This window comes from Pseudorasbora parva, chromosome 24, assembly GCF_024679245.1.
Source record: "Pseudorasbora parva isolate DD20220531a chromosome 24, ASM2467924v1, whole genome shotgun sequence".
Taxonomy (NCBI): Eukaryota; Metazoa; Chordata; class Actinopteri; order Cypriniformes; family Gobionidae; genus Pseudorasbora; species Pseudorasbora parva.
This window is the reverse complement of record NC_090195.1, coordinates 21,497,594-21,513,596: the sequence shown is the minus strand read 5'-3', so window position 1 is coordinate 21,513,596 and position 16,003 is coordinate 21,497,594. Positions and strand designations below refer to the sequence as shown.

Below are 16,003 nucleotides of genomic sequence, written 5' to 3'. Positions count from 1 at the left end.
AAGTCTGGGGCTACCTTGTTAAATTTGGGGAAACACAGACAGAAAATTAAAGCCTTGCGATCTAATTTCCGTTACATCACCACCAAACAAACAGGGCCGGCATGGCAAGAGATTAGAGAGGATTATGGGAGGAAAAGGAACGAGGAAAAAGCCTTTGCTTTCTATTCAGCGCTTCCACCAATTCTGCTTCAATCCTGATCCAATCCCCCTGAAATTAGGCCCGGGGGACAAAGAGGGACATGAAAGGATTGGAACGGGGTGACTGGGGTGGGGGTGACTCTAACTGTGAAGAGCAGAATGATCCCTGGAGATGACCGAGAAGAAAAGGGGAGCCCGGGAAGGGACCTGTTATTTAAATAATGCCCTCAGTTCATTTTTCTGAGCATGCTAAAAAATGAAAAGTGGCAACATGTGGGCATTAGAGAAGGATCTGGAAAAAATGACTAGTTAGTAGGTTGTTTGAACAAGTAAGCACCACGTCCACCAAACACATAAATGCTAAGTATGATATGCGGTTAGCGGCCGACAACGGGGATTTTTATTTATATTTATCCATCGATACTCAATATTTATCAGCTGATTGAATCATTCATGCTCATTTATCCCCTTTTTTTACATTAAGATGACCTTTGCTGTCATCAAACGCCCACTTAAAGTTAATCTTTAAAACATCAATAACATCAACACTTAAATCTTTAACAAATTTTAAAAATGGCTATTCAATTTTCAAACTGTACTTACATATGTATATACTACTGTTCAAAATTTAAGGGGCCAGTATGTAAAAAAAAAAAAAAAGAAATCTATACTTTTATTCATCAGGGACACATTACATTTATCAAAAGTTAAACCGTTAAAACATTTATTATAAAAATAATTCAAATAAATGTTGTTTTTTAATCAAATAATCAAGAACATGATTCAAAAATGTATCACGGTTTCAACAAAATTATGAAGCAGCACAACTGTAATAATAAGAAATGTTTCTTGAGCAGCAAATCAGCATATTAGAATGATTTCTGAAGGATCATGTGACTCTAAAGACAGTAATGAGTAATGAGGCTGAAAATTCAAATTTGCCCTCACAGGAATTACATTTTAAAATATATTAAAATACAAAACAGGTCTTTTAAATTGCAATTAAATTCCACAATATTATGGGGTTTACTTTGTTTTTGATTAAATAAATGCAGCCTTGGTAAGCATTAGCCACTTTTATTCAAAAACATTAAAAAGATGTTTCTGACCCCAGGCTTTTAAACAGTGATAGATAGACTAGTGGACCTCACATGTAGGTTGTTGGTCAAAATCTTATATCTTGATAGTGTTTCACAATATTGATATATATATCATGATAGTTGTTTCTTCTTTAAATAAGGTTTTAATGACATCAAATTTGTTGCTACCATTGAAATTTCATTGAAAATTTTTATCACCATTTTCAATATAATTAAAAAGCTAATATCATCCATATCAAAATGCTCAAGCTTACTAAAGACAAGTAAACTGTGATAAAGAAAAAGCAAAGGAAAGAATAGAACAAAGACCCAAATTAAATAATTGACCTAACTGAAAAACGCCAAGCACTATAAATACTACATAAAATGTATAAAGTAATCAAATGTATTAAAAAAAACTGCATAGTATTTACTGTGTGAATTAAGAGCAGTGAGAGAGTTTCTTCTTTTGTCTGATTAGCATTAATAATGACAGCAGGTAAATGTGGATACTGTCACTTTAAAATCGACTGCACGCATCCAATATAATCATGCATGCGTTTTCTCTCTCAACTGTTAACATTCACTTAAGATATAAATGTTTAAAACATAAAATACATTGCATTACTTGCAAATACATGGTCACTCAATTAGGCGGCAAAAAGCTCTCAGTTCTCACATGCAGCGGCTTCATGTTGTGTGTCTCTCAGACAGCGCTGAGAAACATTCTCTCAGGGAGCACTTGCATATACATTTACATTTGTATGCATTTGGCAGATACTTTTACCCGAAGCGACTTACATTGCATTTAAGGTACACATTTTACATTTTGCCAGTTCTTGCTTTCTCAGGGAATCGAACCCATGACCTTGGATGGGAGATCACACTCACAGCTCAGCTCGCAGCTACAGGCATTCATTTAAACGGAGCTATGCTGAGCAGTGTAAGTGTTTTAACTTCTCAAATGAGTTTCTCTGAAAGTTAAGCTTCCAAAGGCATGAACTGAAGACGCGCCAGACTGATCGCACACTGTGAATGTATATGCCGCGAGCGCGGGCGCGTTTACCTCAGCTCTCATCACGAGAGCTCATTCAGCTCATTCATGACATTGAATGTAATCTGACTCCTGCTGTGTTTATGCTGTGACACTCGCGTGGCGACTCACTCCTTATATTGAACAGACACATTTAGTATTTATTTGTAGTGTCTGTTCTCCAACTCAGTCACAGTCCAGTAGCGGTGGCTTTGGGAATGGCCTCACAGGGCAGCGAAGCATTCTGGGAAATGTTGTCTTTCATCCCCATGAGACAAAAATACATTTTCTGTCTTTTCTCAGTCTAGAAAGCACCAAATTCAAAAATAATTTCACATTTCTACTACATTAATGACCCAGTTTAAATACAGATTCATCTTCCCAGCGCTGAAGTACCCTTTTAAAACAAATGATAAGCTTTCATGACTGTGCAGCACAGCAACATCACATGAGCGTTACCCCGATAGAACCGAATCTCTTACGGTTGACTAATTTCTATTCGTTAATCGTGTCTGCCGTTCATCGCCCTGTCTAAGTTGTTAGACGACAATACAGAAACCTGAAAAGAAACTATGCAGAAACTATCCAGAAACAAATAAATGATTTGATACTCTCATTTATCTAGTGCTCTGATTGAGTAATATGTATCTGTTCAGACTTGCAGCATGGAGGTATTTAGATCACAAAAACAAAATGGACATTATCAAGACCAAATACAAAGCCAAACAAAAATGTTCCATCAGCTAGCTAACCATTCACAAAAAAACATCTCCATCAAGGATTCTGACTTCTTATTTTTATAACAATCGCTTGGCACTCACCCTTGCATCTCCGTTGCTTGGCCGGGCTCCATGGCTGAAGGCATGCGCAGGGTCTTTGTGGTACACCTTCAGGCACGAGTGATCTGTGATGTTCCTGTGCGGAGAGAAATCCACATCGGTCACATATAGAGACCAAACGTCACCATCCGAATGGGGTCGCGTACGGTGCCCTGAAGGTTGGCCCCTGAGCTCTGCCACAACAGGGTGCATTAGGGCCGACGGTATTTCAACACGCGAGAGCGGAGAGTGGCAGCGAGAGAAGGAATCGCGAGAATAAAGCGATTCACTGAGAGACACAGGCGAGCCGGAGCGAGAAATAGAAGATGAAGGTGAGAAGCTACAGCTCGCTGTGACAAAATCCATGGTGGCTGAGATGTCCGTTAATATCCAGAATATAATTCTCTGCAGGTCCAGAAATGATTTACTGATACAGCATTGAGCTAAAATAGTAACTGTCTACTAAGTAACTAAGTTTGTCTATTAATGTTTGTAAGACTCTATATTCCTGGACGTCTCAAAATGTGTTGCGTGTTACCTATTTGTTTAAAGTGACGTGAGCATTTTTCTCATGAAGTCTGATATGTGGTCATGTGGCTGTAATTCAGATTTACAGCCTTGATAAAAAAGGAGTTGTCTCAAAGTACATGTTACATCACCATGTAAAGAAACTGACCGCTCCTTTGTCTACTGGACAGTATGTGTATGAGTCACTATAAACTCATTAGATCTGAGGAAACGTCAATGATTAATTTGGTTGTGACTGGCCAGTGTTTAAAAAAACCTATGAAATGATCACATGGTTCTTTTCTACACTGACCTGTTTCATAGGGAAACAAGAAGTTTAGGCGAAAAGAAACGAAGAGTCAATAGCCTTTAGTCATACTCAATCTAGAAAACATCTAATTGGACAATAATCTGCATATAGTGCATGTTGACTCATCGATACGTTTCCCCAGAAGAAAAAGACTAGTCATTTTAAAAGTGTACACTAACAATCAAAGGTTTTTGGGTCAGTAAAGAAATGTTTATTTTTATTCAGGATGCATTTAACTGATTAAAAGTGACAGTAAATACATTTGACAAAATATTTATATTTGTGATAAATTCTTTTTTCCTCAAAGAATCCTGAAAAGGAACATTTCAGGGTTTCCACAAAAATATTAAGCAACAAAACCGTTTTCAACATTGAAAACAATAAGAAATGTTGGTAACACTTTATAATAAGTAAACACTAATAAAGTAATCATTAATTCATACTTATCATATTATAGTCTCTACATTGTAATTTGGTTGATTACAGTGACAATGAATTAAAAACAATTAGTATATAGCCTATTGATATAATTATTAAGTGATTTAAATCAACAATTAATTACATTTCTCTGTGACCTAATCTAAAGTGAGAAGTAGTTACTCCTAATAATAACAAATTAACAATTCCTTAACTACGAGCTAATTACAGTGACAATCATATGAATGAAGAACTCACTATTTATATATATATATACACACACATATATTAAAGCTGTTGTCCGTAAAAAAAAATTGTGCTTAAGATTTACAAAAATGATATGTTATATAATTATATGCAATGTTCTTCCACAAGACGCATGCAGTTCTGTTTATTAACTGCTACAGTGCAAAAAGTGACAGACTGCAGCTTAAATATATTAGCAGTGTAGAGACTACAATAATAAACTATAAACTAATAGTTTGGTAATGATTTTTAAATACGTTATTACTGTATATCAATTATAAAGTGCGAAAATGTTTCTTGAGCAGCAAATCAGCATATTAGGCTGCATTTACACTGCTGGTCTTGATGCACAATTCCGATTTGGTGACTATATCCGATTTTTTTTGACGACCCGCTTACATCATCTTTTCAAAAGCGACCCGTATCCGATATTTGCATTTACACTGTACACTGGGAAAACAGCCCAAGATGTTCTTAACCGGTGAAAGGAAGTAAAACAGCACGATATGCAATGGACGCAGACAAAATGATTGCACAATATTTTGCTGTCTGCACTGTTCCACACATCTTTAAACTCTGCAAAACATTTCTCTCTTAAGGCGGAGAAAAAGAGGAGAGCCCTTGACGGGGTTGCCAGGTTTTCACAACAAAACCCATCCAATTGCAACTCAAAACTGTGTTAAAGTAGCCCAATTCCACAGGAAAACCACAGACTTGGCAACACTGCATCGCAGTTTGTGTCCACCTGAGTTGACGTCATTCCCCTCCGTCCTTTTTTCAATGACGTACGGCTCGCATTTACTGGGGGATATCCGATTTGACCGCTTACATGGCAGACGCTAATGCACGCATCCGAATCATATCGGATTTATTACCACATATGAGTGAGGCCTGAATCCGATCTGAGGATATCGGAATTCATGCGTTTTTTTACTGCTTACACGTTCACATGTCATATCCGATCTGTGCCACATGAGAGGAAAAAAATCGGAATTGGGTCACTTGAACCATGCAGTGTAAATGGGGCCTTAGAATGATTTCTGAAGGATCATGTGACACCGAAGACTGGCGTAATTATGCTGAAAATTCAGCTTTGTCATCACAGGAATAAATTACATTTTAAAATATGTTCAAATTAGGGCTGTCAATCGATTAAAATTTGTAATCGCGATTAATCACACAATAACTCGCGATTAATCACAGTTTAATTGCACATTTTTATCAGTTGTAAAATGTATCTTAAATTAAGTTTGAATTAAGTTTTTAATACTCTTATCGACATGGGTATGGATATATGCATAAACATATACACATATGCTTTATGCAAATATATGTTTATTATTAGTGAAACCATACTTATTCAATAATACTCAATAATACAGCACAAAGACTAGACATGTATCAAAGGTCATAGATATTTATAAAATAAGTTGTTCATGTCTCTCAAGCCTAAGCTTAAAACTAAAGCAGTGATTTCTCTCATTTTAAATATAGAGATTTTTTTATACTGGCAGTTTAGTTCAGAACAGGGCACAGTTCATATGCAACATTTGTTGATGTGAAAGCTGTCATGCGTATCTGGGAGTGCACCAGTACTATACCATACCTGGAGGAGGTCCATATTCCATGAGTAGGAATATAGTGTGGCCCCTTTAAGAGGTGGAATATAGTGTGGCCCCTTTAAGAGCTGGAATATAGTGTGGCCCCTTTAAGAGATGCGTGTTCTGCTGGTATTTTGTGTGCGTGCTGAACTGTGCCACGATTCACATGAACAGTGTGAGAAACACGGATTTAAGAGTGCTCTTATTCAGAAAAGTAACCTGCTTATTTGTTTTAGGCGATTGTAATGTATTTAGTTGAATAAAACACATGTACACATGTAAGTGGTGATGGTGTTTTACCTCAGACATGAGCGAGAGTGAGCTTCAGTGCATCGCGCTCGGACTGCAGAGAATTTGCTCAGTGAAAAACACACTTTTCTTTCAACCTGGAGTCTAATAAAAGTTAAACAGAAAATATGGTAGCTTGTAGGCAGTAACTGCAATTTTGGTTAAGAATAGTAATATTAAATGTTAACCATTTTCTTTCCCTATTAATATTGATGCTGCATCCTTTATGTCTATGGCTTTTATCAATTTCTCCAACTATGGGCTACACCACGGATCAAACAGAAAATGTGCGCTGCGTTAATCGCGCGTTAATAAATTTAGTGGCGTTAAAATGAATTTGCGTTAACACGTTATTAACAATGTAGTGTAGAAGTTAATTTGGTCAACTTTTAGCAGTATACTAGCGTATAGATAGCTCAAGTTTTCATTTCTTTGGGTCCTTCAAAGGTGACACCCTACTGTTTTGTATAAAGTTTTGTGGTTTATTCATAATTCTGTTAGCAGGTAGAGAGATACAGTAGGTAATGAAAGCAATATAAACTTAAGTGTTTAGTGATTAGGAATTGACCAAATGATGCCATTCTTACTTTAACTGTCTCGCTTTGACTGTAATTCTGCTCAAATTAAATCTAGTTATAATGTTCTGTCCGGCTTTTTACAGTCTGGATGGTTTCAAAGAAATATTAACTGAAGATCTTTCAGAGCCATAGTTCCATATTATAGAAATAATTCACCCAAATATGAAACCAATATGAATGTCTTAGTTTTGCAAATGAGATTTGAGATGGAGAGCATTTTCAGCAAATAACTTAAAATGTCAATGTCTATCGCATGACTTCGGAAAACTTGGAATATGGTGGGATTGACTACTTTTATGACACAATCATGGTCCTTTCGTGATTTTCAGAGCTTGACACTCACTAGTCACTGTATGCGTTTGTCATTTGGAAGAGAAAAAAAGCTGCATGAACATTCTGTCAAAAAACTCCTTTTATGTTCCACAGCAGAAAGAAAGTCATATGGATTTGGAACAGCATGAGGGTTAGTAAATGGAGAGAGAATTTTCAGCTGCATGTATCATGTAAAATCAATGCATGCGAGATTTGATTGCTAAGTTTGTTCTCAAGGAAAAAAGAAATAGAAAAGGAAACAGAGATGCAATTGGAACTGAAAGAATGTCACTTGCTGTGTTGATTGATGTCATGAAACTAAAGGAAGCATGTGGAATGAGGAAGGAAGACAATAAGCTGTTCAAACTCCGAAGGAATAGTTCACCTAAAAAATGAAAATGATCCCAGAATTTACTCACTCTCAAGCCATCCTAGATAGGTGAATGACTCTTCTTTCAGGTTAACACAATGAAAAAAAAAATTTTTTATTTTTATTTTTTTTTAAATAGCATCTTGGCTCTAAATATGGCACTGAATAGTCTCTCCTAATCGCCTGCCATGTCTCTCCTATTGTAAATGACTTGAGCTTGCGGTTACTGATACCATGTGAAGACTTGGGAGGGTTGACTAAAGGGCCGTTTCATGGCTGACATGGCCCACACCTTCAAAACAAATACTAACACATAAACTCATTTTTACCCTTGAACCAAAAATACAAAAAAAGGATTCACCCAAAAATGAAAGTATGATTTACTCACCATCAAGCCATCCTAGATGTATATGAGTTTCTTCTATCAGACGAATACAATCAGAGTTATATAAAAAAAAATATCATTGGTCTTCCAAGCTTTATAATGGTAGTGAATTGTGGTCCAAAGTCCAAAATCCAGCCAGTGCATCCATACATCATAAAAGTAATCCACAAAACTTCAGGGGGTTAAAACAGGCCTTCTGAAGCAAAGTGAAAATATCCAAATTTAAAACTTTATAAACTAAAGCAAAACAAACTTTAATAAAAAGAGTAACCCGTCACATATGCAGCATTCAGTATGTAGGACTAGCTTAAGCTTTCTGACGTCTCTCGAGGTTAAAACTAATAGGGCTGGGCAGCAAACTCAAGCCCATCTTCTCTTATATCGAAATCCTCCGATATTTATCTTTACAAATTCTCGTTGTAGACTTCTAATTCGAGGTTGCGTTTTTTTTTTTTTTTGCACTATCCTCTGCGCTTCTGCGTTCTTAAATACGTCTTGGTCAAGGGTTACTCTTTCGCCGTAAATCGATGCGTGCGGTTTTCTGTCGGAAGCTTGTTATAAAGTTTTAAACATGGATATTTTTGGATATATATTTTACAAATGCATTGATGGATGCACTTTTTTGGGCTTCAAAATCTTGTCCCCCAATCACTGCCATTATAATGCTAAGAAGAACCAGGACATTTTTTAATATCTCTGACAGTGTTTGTCTGAAAGAAGAAAGTCATACACACTTCGGATGGCTTGAGGGTGAGTAGATTATAAGGTAATTTTAATTTTTGGATGAACAATCCCTTTAAGTTTCTTAAACAAAACGAAAACAAAAAGACTATACATTTCTAATTTCTCTTTTTTCCGCTTTAAGTAGGAAGTCAAACGACCAGAAGGTACAATGACCAAAGTAGCTCCTCTTCTCTTATATAAATCCTCGGACATTTTTCTTTAAAGCTTCTCGTTTTAGATTTTCAATTCGTGACTGGCATTTTGTTTTGCTCTCTTTTGCGCTTCCACGTTCGTCAATTCTCACCTTATGTTACTCATACCCTACCACCTGAACTAGACTCTCTCTTGTGAACCTGTTGCCGGAAGCCAGTGATTATAGTTTATAAAGGTTTAAATATGGATATTTTTCTTAGAAAAACCCATCGCTCTGCTTCAAAAGGTATTTATCAACCTACTGGGGTCATATGGGTTACTTTTATGATGGATGGATGCACCTTTTTGGATCTTCAAAAACACTATTCAATGCTATTACAGAGGCAGATAGTATTTAATATAATTCTGATTGTATTAGGCTAAAAGAAGAAAGTCATAAACACTAACAATGACTTGAGGGTAACTATCCCTTCAAGGAGGCTGAATCTGATGCATACACACTCACCTGACATCAGTGAGTTCATAGTACACGTTCCTGGTCTCATCTTTCACATAGATGGCGGTGCTGGGCGACTCTAGCATCTTCATGTTGAGCTGATGAGGGAAGGCACTAACGAACAGAGCTCTGACCGTATCCACACTCGTTATCTCATTAGGCATGCGTATCTGCTTTGTGTCGTCTCCATACTGCAGGTACAACACCCCTGAAAAACAGAAAGAAAAACATGAAGGAAGAGTGAGATAAGCACGCAACTACTTTTAAAATGCTATATTACTTTGTCTATATAAATAATGAATAAAACAGAAACTAAAAGCATCAGTTTAGCCATCAAAAAGGTTATAATGTACATTATTAAAAATCTAAAAAGGAAATTTAACAGTGTTATTTACTATTATTATCGCCCAATATCTGATATGGCACTGATACACCATGCATGCATCGCTACATGCAACCTTATAAATAAATCACTTATCTCTTCCTCCATGACACTCAATTATGTGTGTGGTTGTGTAAAATCTGGTTGGAAAACTTGTTTGGAAAGAGCAAGTGGGAGGGAGGGAGAGAGAGAGAGAGAGAGAGAGAGAGAGAGAGAGAGAGAGAGAGAGAGAGAGAGAGAGAGAGAGAGAGAGAGAGAGAGAGAGAGAGAGAGAGAGAGAGAGAGAGAGAGAGAGAGAGAGAGAGAGAGAGAGAGAGAGAGAGAGAGAGAGAGAGAGAGAGAGAGAGAGAGCAGTAGGGTGTGGTAGAGGGACTGATGGAGGGGGTTTAATGGTTGCATCTCACTTGGGTTTGGAACAGTCTCTAAAACTCTACCCTATCATTTCTCTAATGACTGACATTAATAACTAATTATTGAGCATCAAACAATCAACAGCATATAATTCAGAAAAACACCTTGGGCTAAATGCCGAGCCACATCTGAACAACTACTTTATTCACAACAACATACAAGAACTCTCAGCCAAATTGGAAAACTCTCAGAGGAAAAGCTTCGAATTGTTTGAATTTTAATACTGTCCACATGAGACGTTTCAATTAAAATCTCTATATTGTTTACTCTGGAAAAAGTTAAATAATTCTGATTATGTATTCTTATATCTTCCCTGTATTGTTGTCCAATAAGAAGACAGAAGTAAGATATTTTTTCAGTCAGTAACCACCCTTTTCTGCAGCATTGGAGATCTTTTTTTTCTAGTTACTAGTTATTTTAGTATTGTTTATATACTATTATAATATTTGATATTTTGTATTTTCTTTACATTTTTAGTTATTATAGTAATTTTGTTATGATTTTGTCATGTTTTTTAATATTTCTATTTAACTTTAATTGGTTCTTAAATTGTCATTTTAGTACTTCAATTAAACATATTTTATTTAAGTTAGTTTCCAAGCCAAAATTCCTCATTTTTGTTTTTCAAGTTTTTTCAAGTTTTAATTTAATTTGTATATTTATTTTGATATTTAAATTACTGAAAACTATTTAATAACAATAACAAATGTTATGGTTAATAAAAATGCAGCAAACAATATAAGTTATGAATCAAATAGCCCTGAAAACGACATACAGATTGGAAAATCCAATAAAAACATGCAAATTTAAAATATTTTACCACGTAATGAACTTCACATCCCAGTTGAAACAAATAAAACAATGTACAATGGTACAATGTGAAACTACTGAATACATGTCAATACATAATTAAATGAAATACAACACACTGAACCCAAATAAGTTGGCAAAACTAAAAAAAGAGTTTTTTTAAGTTAAAAAAATCCTAAATTTAAGTAAGCAGAATTGTCCTATTTCAATTTTTGTACTCATACATTTGAAATGCTCTTAACTTAAACCTTTGTTAATTCATTAATTTAACGTAAAATAATCATGATGGTAAACCCCCGAACAATTAGCACTGCAAAACTTTAAACAGTACTAAATCTCTCACTTAGCATTAATCTTGCACAAAATATAACACTTAATTAGCATTTACTCTCTCTTTCATGTGCCATGGCAAAGCATGCTGGGAAATAGCCCAGTTTAAGGTAAATTTAAGTTTGACTAAATGAAAAGAAACAAGTTCATAGACCTCAAAACAATGAAACAATTCAGACTACTTAAAATGTGTACTTTTTGTTAACTCGATAAAAAGAAAGCTCTAAATACTAATAAAAGGCAATTTGATTGAACTAATTTGTTTAATTTGAGTTTTCCCTACTCAAACCAATTAATGATTTTGAGTGTTAGGGTTTACAGTGCACATGTGAATTTTATTGCAAAATTTTAAGCAAGGCTTGTAACATATTGCTAAAAATGCACTTTTAATTAATGGGATTCCAGTACTCGACTGCTGTGCTCTAAAGAAGGTCTTACACAAACCTACGCTGACATCTCTCAACAACTGAAACTAAAACCACTGAACTAGAGTAATGGTGACTTACAGCAAGCAGGTCTCTAATAGATGCTGGTCTCCTCACCTTTGTGTTCCTTCTGACTAAGTAACATCTAGCTTTTTCCAGCAGGTCTGTCTACAGCTATCTTCTCAGAGGAATTTTGAGGGCAAGGTTTGAGTGAACACACTTTTTCTCTCCATAACTGTCTTTCCAGATGGTCCTAGTTTAAACCGGCCAATCAGAGTTCAGCAGCCAGAGAAGGCTCCCATTTCAAGGCCTGTGTGTGTTTGACCACCATTCTATCTGGATGTATTCAAAGTGTACTAGTGAATATTTGTGTGTATGTGTGTTGGCAAAAGAGTCCTATTTCCATGTGTTTCTGTGTGTGTCCACAAGCATGAGTCTGTGCGGAAATATATGCCTTTGAGATGTTAAGTACAGGCTATGAATTTCAGCTATGGAGCCTCGTATATTTCCATTACATGAACCGATAATGACAGAGCCAAATTCGCTGTTATGACATTGAACTTATATACAAGAGACAGACAGGCAAGCTTAAGTAAACACACACTTCCACAGACACTTAAACTCTGCAACTAAATCATTTAGCAGCAGACAGGAAATAAGTAAGGCAGCAGAGTGATCGCTCATTCATACTGCTGAATTCCCCAGAAAGCTCAGCAGATTACCGCAGAAATCAAACACCCATCATTTGCAATTTTACAAGCTCCTCAACCGTTGTAAGTTTCTTTGTTTGCTTTTCCTTTTTATAACTGAAGTCTGAGTTAAATGTGAAATAAATTCAAACTTCAAAGTCAAAGTCATGATTCTGGAGCTATGCGATTGCAAATGTGTTCTAAATTGCTCTAAATTTCTATACGTTTCTATGTGGCTAGGGCTGCACAATTTGGGGAATTTTTTTTTCATTCTAATAAAAATTGTAATTGCTATGTAAAATGTGATTTTAAAAAATTTACAGGTTTCCTGTGTTAGTGTGATTTTTAGATCATACAGCAATATGGATATAAAATAATAATAATAAGTAGTAGTAGTAATATAATTAATAAATAAAAATATATAAATTATTAACAAATAAGAAATATTACCGTTGGAACATTTCACTGTAACATGTAAAAACAGTGTATAACAAATGTTATTTTACTTTAAATCTAAAATTACTATAATAATATGTAAGGCTACTTTAGTTTTTATAATTTTCTAGTAATAAACTATCAAACTTTTATTTTGACAGAAAACCACCGATAGTTCTTAAAGGGACAGTTCACCTAGAAATGAATGCTGTCATCATTTACTCACCCTCAAGTTGTTCCAAACCTATACAAGGTTTGGAACAATCTTTTTTTTTGCAAAAGAAGATATTTTGAAGAATATGGGTAACTAGTTATGAGCCCCAGTGACTTTCTTGGTATTTTTTTAGAGAATAGGGTCCATCAACTATCTGGTTACCAACAGTCTTCATTATATCTTCTTTTGTGTTGAGCAGAAGAAAACAATTCTTACAGGTTTGAAAAAACTTGCGGATGAGTAAATGATGACCTTTTCACTTATGGTGAACTATCCCTTCAAGAACTATCTGCGGTTTTCTGTCAAAATAAAAGTACTTTTTTTATATGTGCTTCTCATTACAAGTTTTAGGAAGATAGTTGTTACATGTTGTATTCCCGTTTGCATATTAAGGTGACTCAAACTCAGATGCAGAGATGAATGCACTGATAATGAGATTGACACAGATTTATAATGAGACACAGTGCCGCGCTTCACTCTGAAACATGCAGTATTTGCGATTCAATAATTGCACTAAGCCATACAGCAATTTCAGTTTAATTTAAATTAATCAAGTATCCCAAGCTAGTTAGTAGCACAGAAATGTATTGTCAACACTGGTCTGTGACTGATCAATAAAACAGCTTAGCAACTAAAAAGTTATAGCATATATTGTTTAGTAACTATTAGTAGAGACAGGTAGAATTAATTCACACGCAATCGCTGTCTCACTAATGCATTCATATAAATGTAATCTTTATTGTGCTACTTTATCTGTATCTGACTCACAACGAGCAGAAATCTGAGAAAAATAAAATGACCCAAAGACAAAATAACTGATACAAAAGCTGTAATGTAGGACCAATAACCTTGTCTTGTCAAATGCCATAGCTGTCCCGTGCACAAGAAGACCCGAGTTCGCGTCTCAGCTCAAGGTTCAGCATTATTTGTTCATTAATGATGTAAATCCGCGACTAGTCAACGTCGACTCAAAACTTAAAAAGACTTAAAAAAATCGGAAGTTATTCAACCCCTAGTGTGTATACCTAGTGAGCGATCCTTGGTCTGGTTAGTAGAGCGGACCACAGGCAGACTGGCTCGGGACCGGGAGCCTCGGGTGAAGGCGATGGGCATGTCACACTCAGACATGACCTCCAGAGCATCTAGAGAGACCAGTGAGCCGTGCTCCAACTGATCCACAAACACAGGAACTGGACTCGAACAAGCCACACTCTGCTTAGAGCTCCGGTTCTGTGGGATGAAGAAGAAAAAGGAGTTTTAGATAACATGCTGAATTTGATGACACATCATTAGTGCAAATCCTTAAAACCATGGCATTTTGGGCTTTTCTGCTGGAAAAACTAGATTATGCTAGCATAGGATAGTTAGGCTGTTTTTAGGACATTGGAGCTTGTTTATAGTGGTTTACTAGCACAACCCACCATGATAAAACCATTTTTGTATTCTCTACTGGGGAAAAGGAACTTATCATACCAGCTAAAGATGTTCAGGCTGTGTTGGGGACATTGTAGCTGGTTTGTAGTAGCTGGTTAGAAGTGGTCTGACAGCATTAAACAGTTAAATAATGTGATCTACTGGTAGCCCATCTAGACCAGCTTAAAGGGTTAATTCACACAAAACTGAAAATTCTGTCATGGGGGGTGAAATGCTGTTTCGTGCATACTTTTTTAAGCTGTTAAAGACTTGGATTCCCCATCCTTAGCATGGACAAAGTTTCACAGACTAAGTTAAACGTTTGAACGAGTATTTCTGTGTCAAAAAGTTTCGGAGAGTTTTTTTCAAGTATGGGTCTGCTTGACATCAACAGGACGAAATTTCCGGGCCGTAGGGGGCTGTTCTCCCAGAAGGGTGCGCGAGCGAGCGACCAGAGCGAGAGAGCAGATGCACGACCATAAACACTGCTCTCATTGCAGTCACAGGACTTCACCAACTCAACAATGTCACCAAAGAAGTGTGTTTTTGACGGAGCGGTCCCAACGATAAAGGTTCACGGTCCTGCTTTGGAAGCAGGCGGTGAGTACTGCTTCAAATGTCTATGTTGTTGGCTATCGTCACGTGAGTAAACATCAGTAAACGACACGATCGTGTATAGTTAATTTATCAATGAAGCATGCGATGTATGGTGTGAGTTTAAATACATTTGTTTAGCTGACCACTATAGTGTCTGTTTGTTTATTGTAAAACCACCCAAACATAAACCTATGGGGACACAAAGCGTGCTTCTTCATTCAAATGCGCTACTCCATTGTTTTTCTATGCATAACGTTACACTAGTCTGATGTGCAAAACCGTTTTGCTTGCTACTGAACAGTGGTTCAACATTAGTGTTATGAAGTGACAAGAATACTTTTTGTGCCCAAAACCCCCGCAAAAATATCAACTTTATTCAACAATCTCTTCTCTTCAACATCATTCTCCTATGTTATTCAAGTAGCAAACACATTCCAGAGCTTCCAGGTTCTACATCCAAACGCCAGCTCATCATTGGCCAGTTACCGTGTCAGTATCAAACGTATGAGTCACGGTGCTCACGTGAACAGCATCAGCCAATGGTGAGTCTGCATTCTGACTTAGAACCTGGAAGCACTGCACTTTGTTTACAACGTGAATAGAGTAGGAGAATGACGTAAAAGAGAAGAGATGGTCGAATAAAGTTGTTATTTTTGCGCACAAAGAGTATTCTCGTCGCTTCATAACATTAAGTTTAATCAACTGGAGTCACATGGATTATTTTGACGGCTAATTTAACTTTACTACCATTCTGGGCCTTGAAAGTTGCAATGGCCTTGTTCCCTACGGATGGTTCAGAAAGCTCTCGGACTTCATCAAAAATACCTTAATTTGTGTTTAGAA

General features: G+C 36.3%; 1 protein-coding gene across 3 annotated transcripts in view; it reads right to left on the bottom strand.

Moving 5' to 3' along the window:
* si:ch211-285f17.1 (sickle tail protein homolog) overlaps positions 1-16,003 on the bottom strand; it is a 158,737-nt gene that overhangs the window by 39,899 nt on the left and 102,835 nt on the right. For all 3 annotated transcript variants that reach the window (XM_067435478.1, XM_067435479.1, XM_067435480.1), the window contains 3 exons: positions 14,176-14,380; positions 9,464-9,662; positions 3,072-3,165 (listed from right to left, as the gene is read on the bottom strand). In XM_067435478.1, coding sequence (XP_067291579.1) covers positions 3,072-3,165; positions 9,464-9,662; positions 14,176-14,380 — 498 coding nt within the window. The remainder of the gene's footprint in view (positions 1-3,071; positions 3,166-9,463; positions 9,663-14,175; positions 14,381-16,003) is intronic.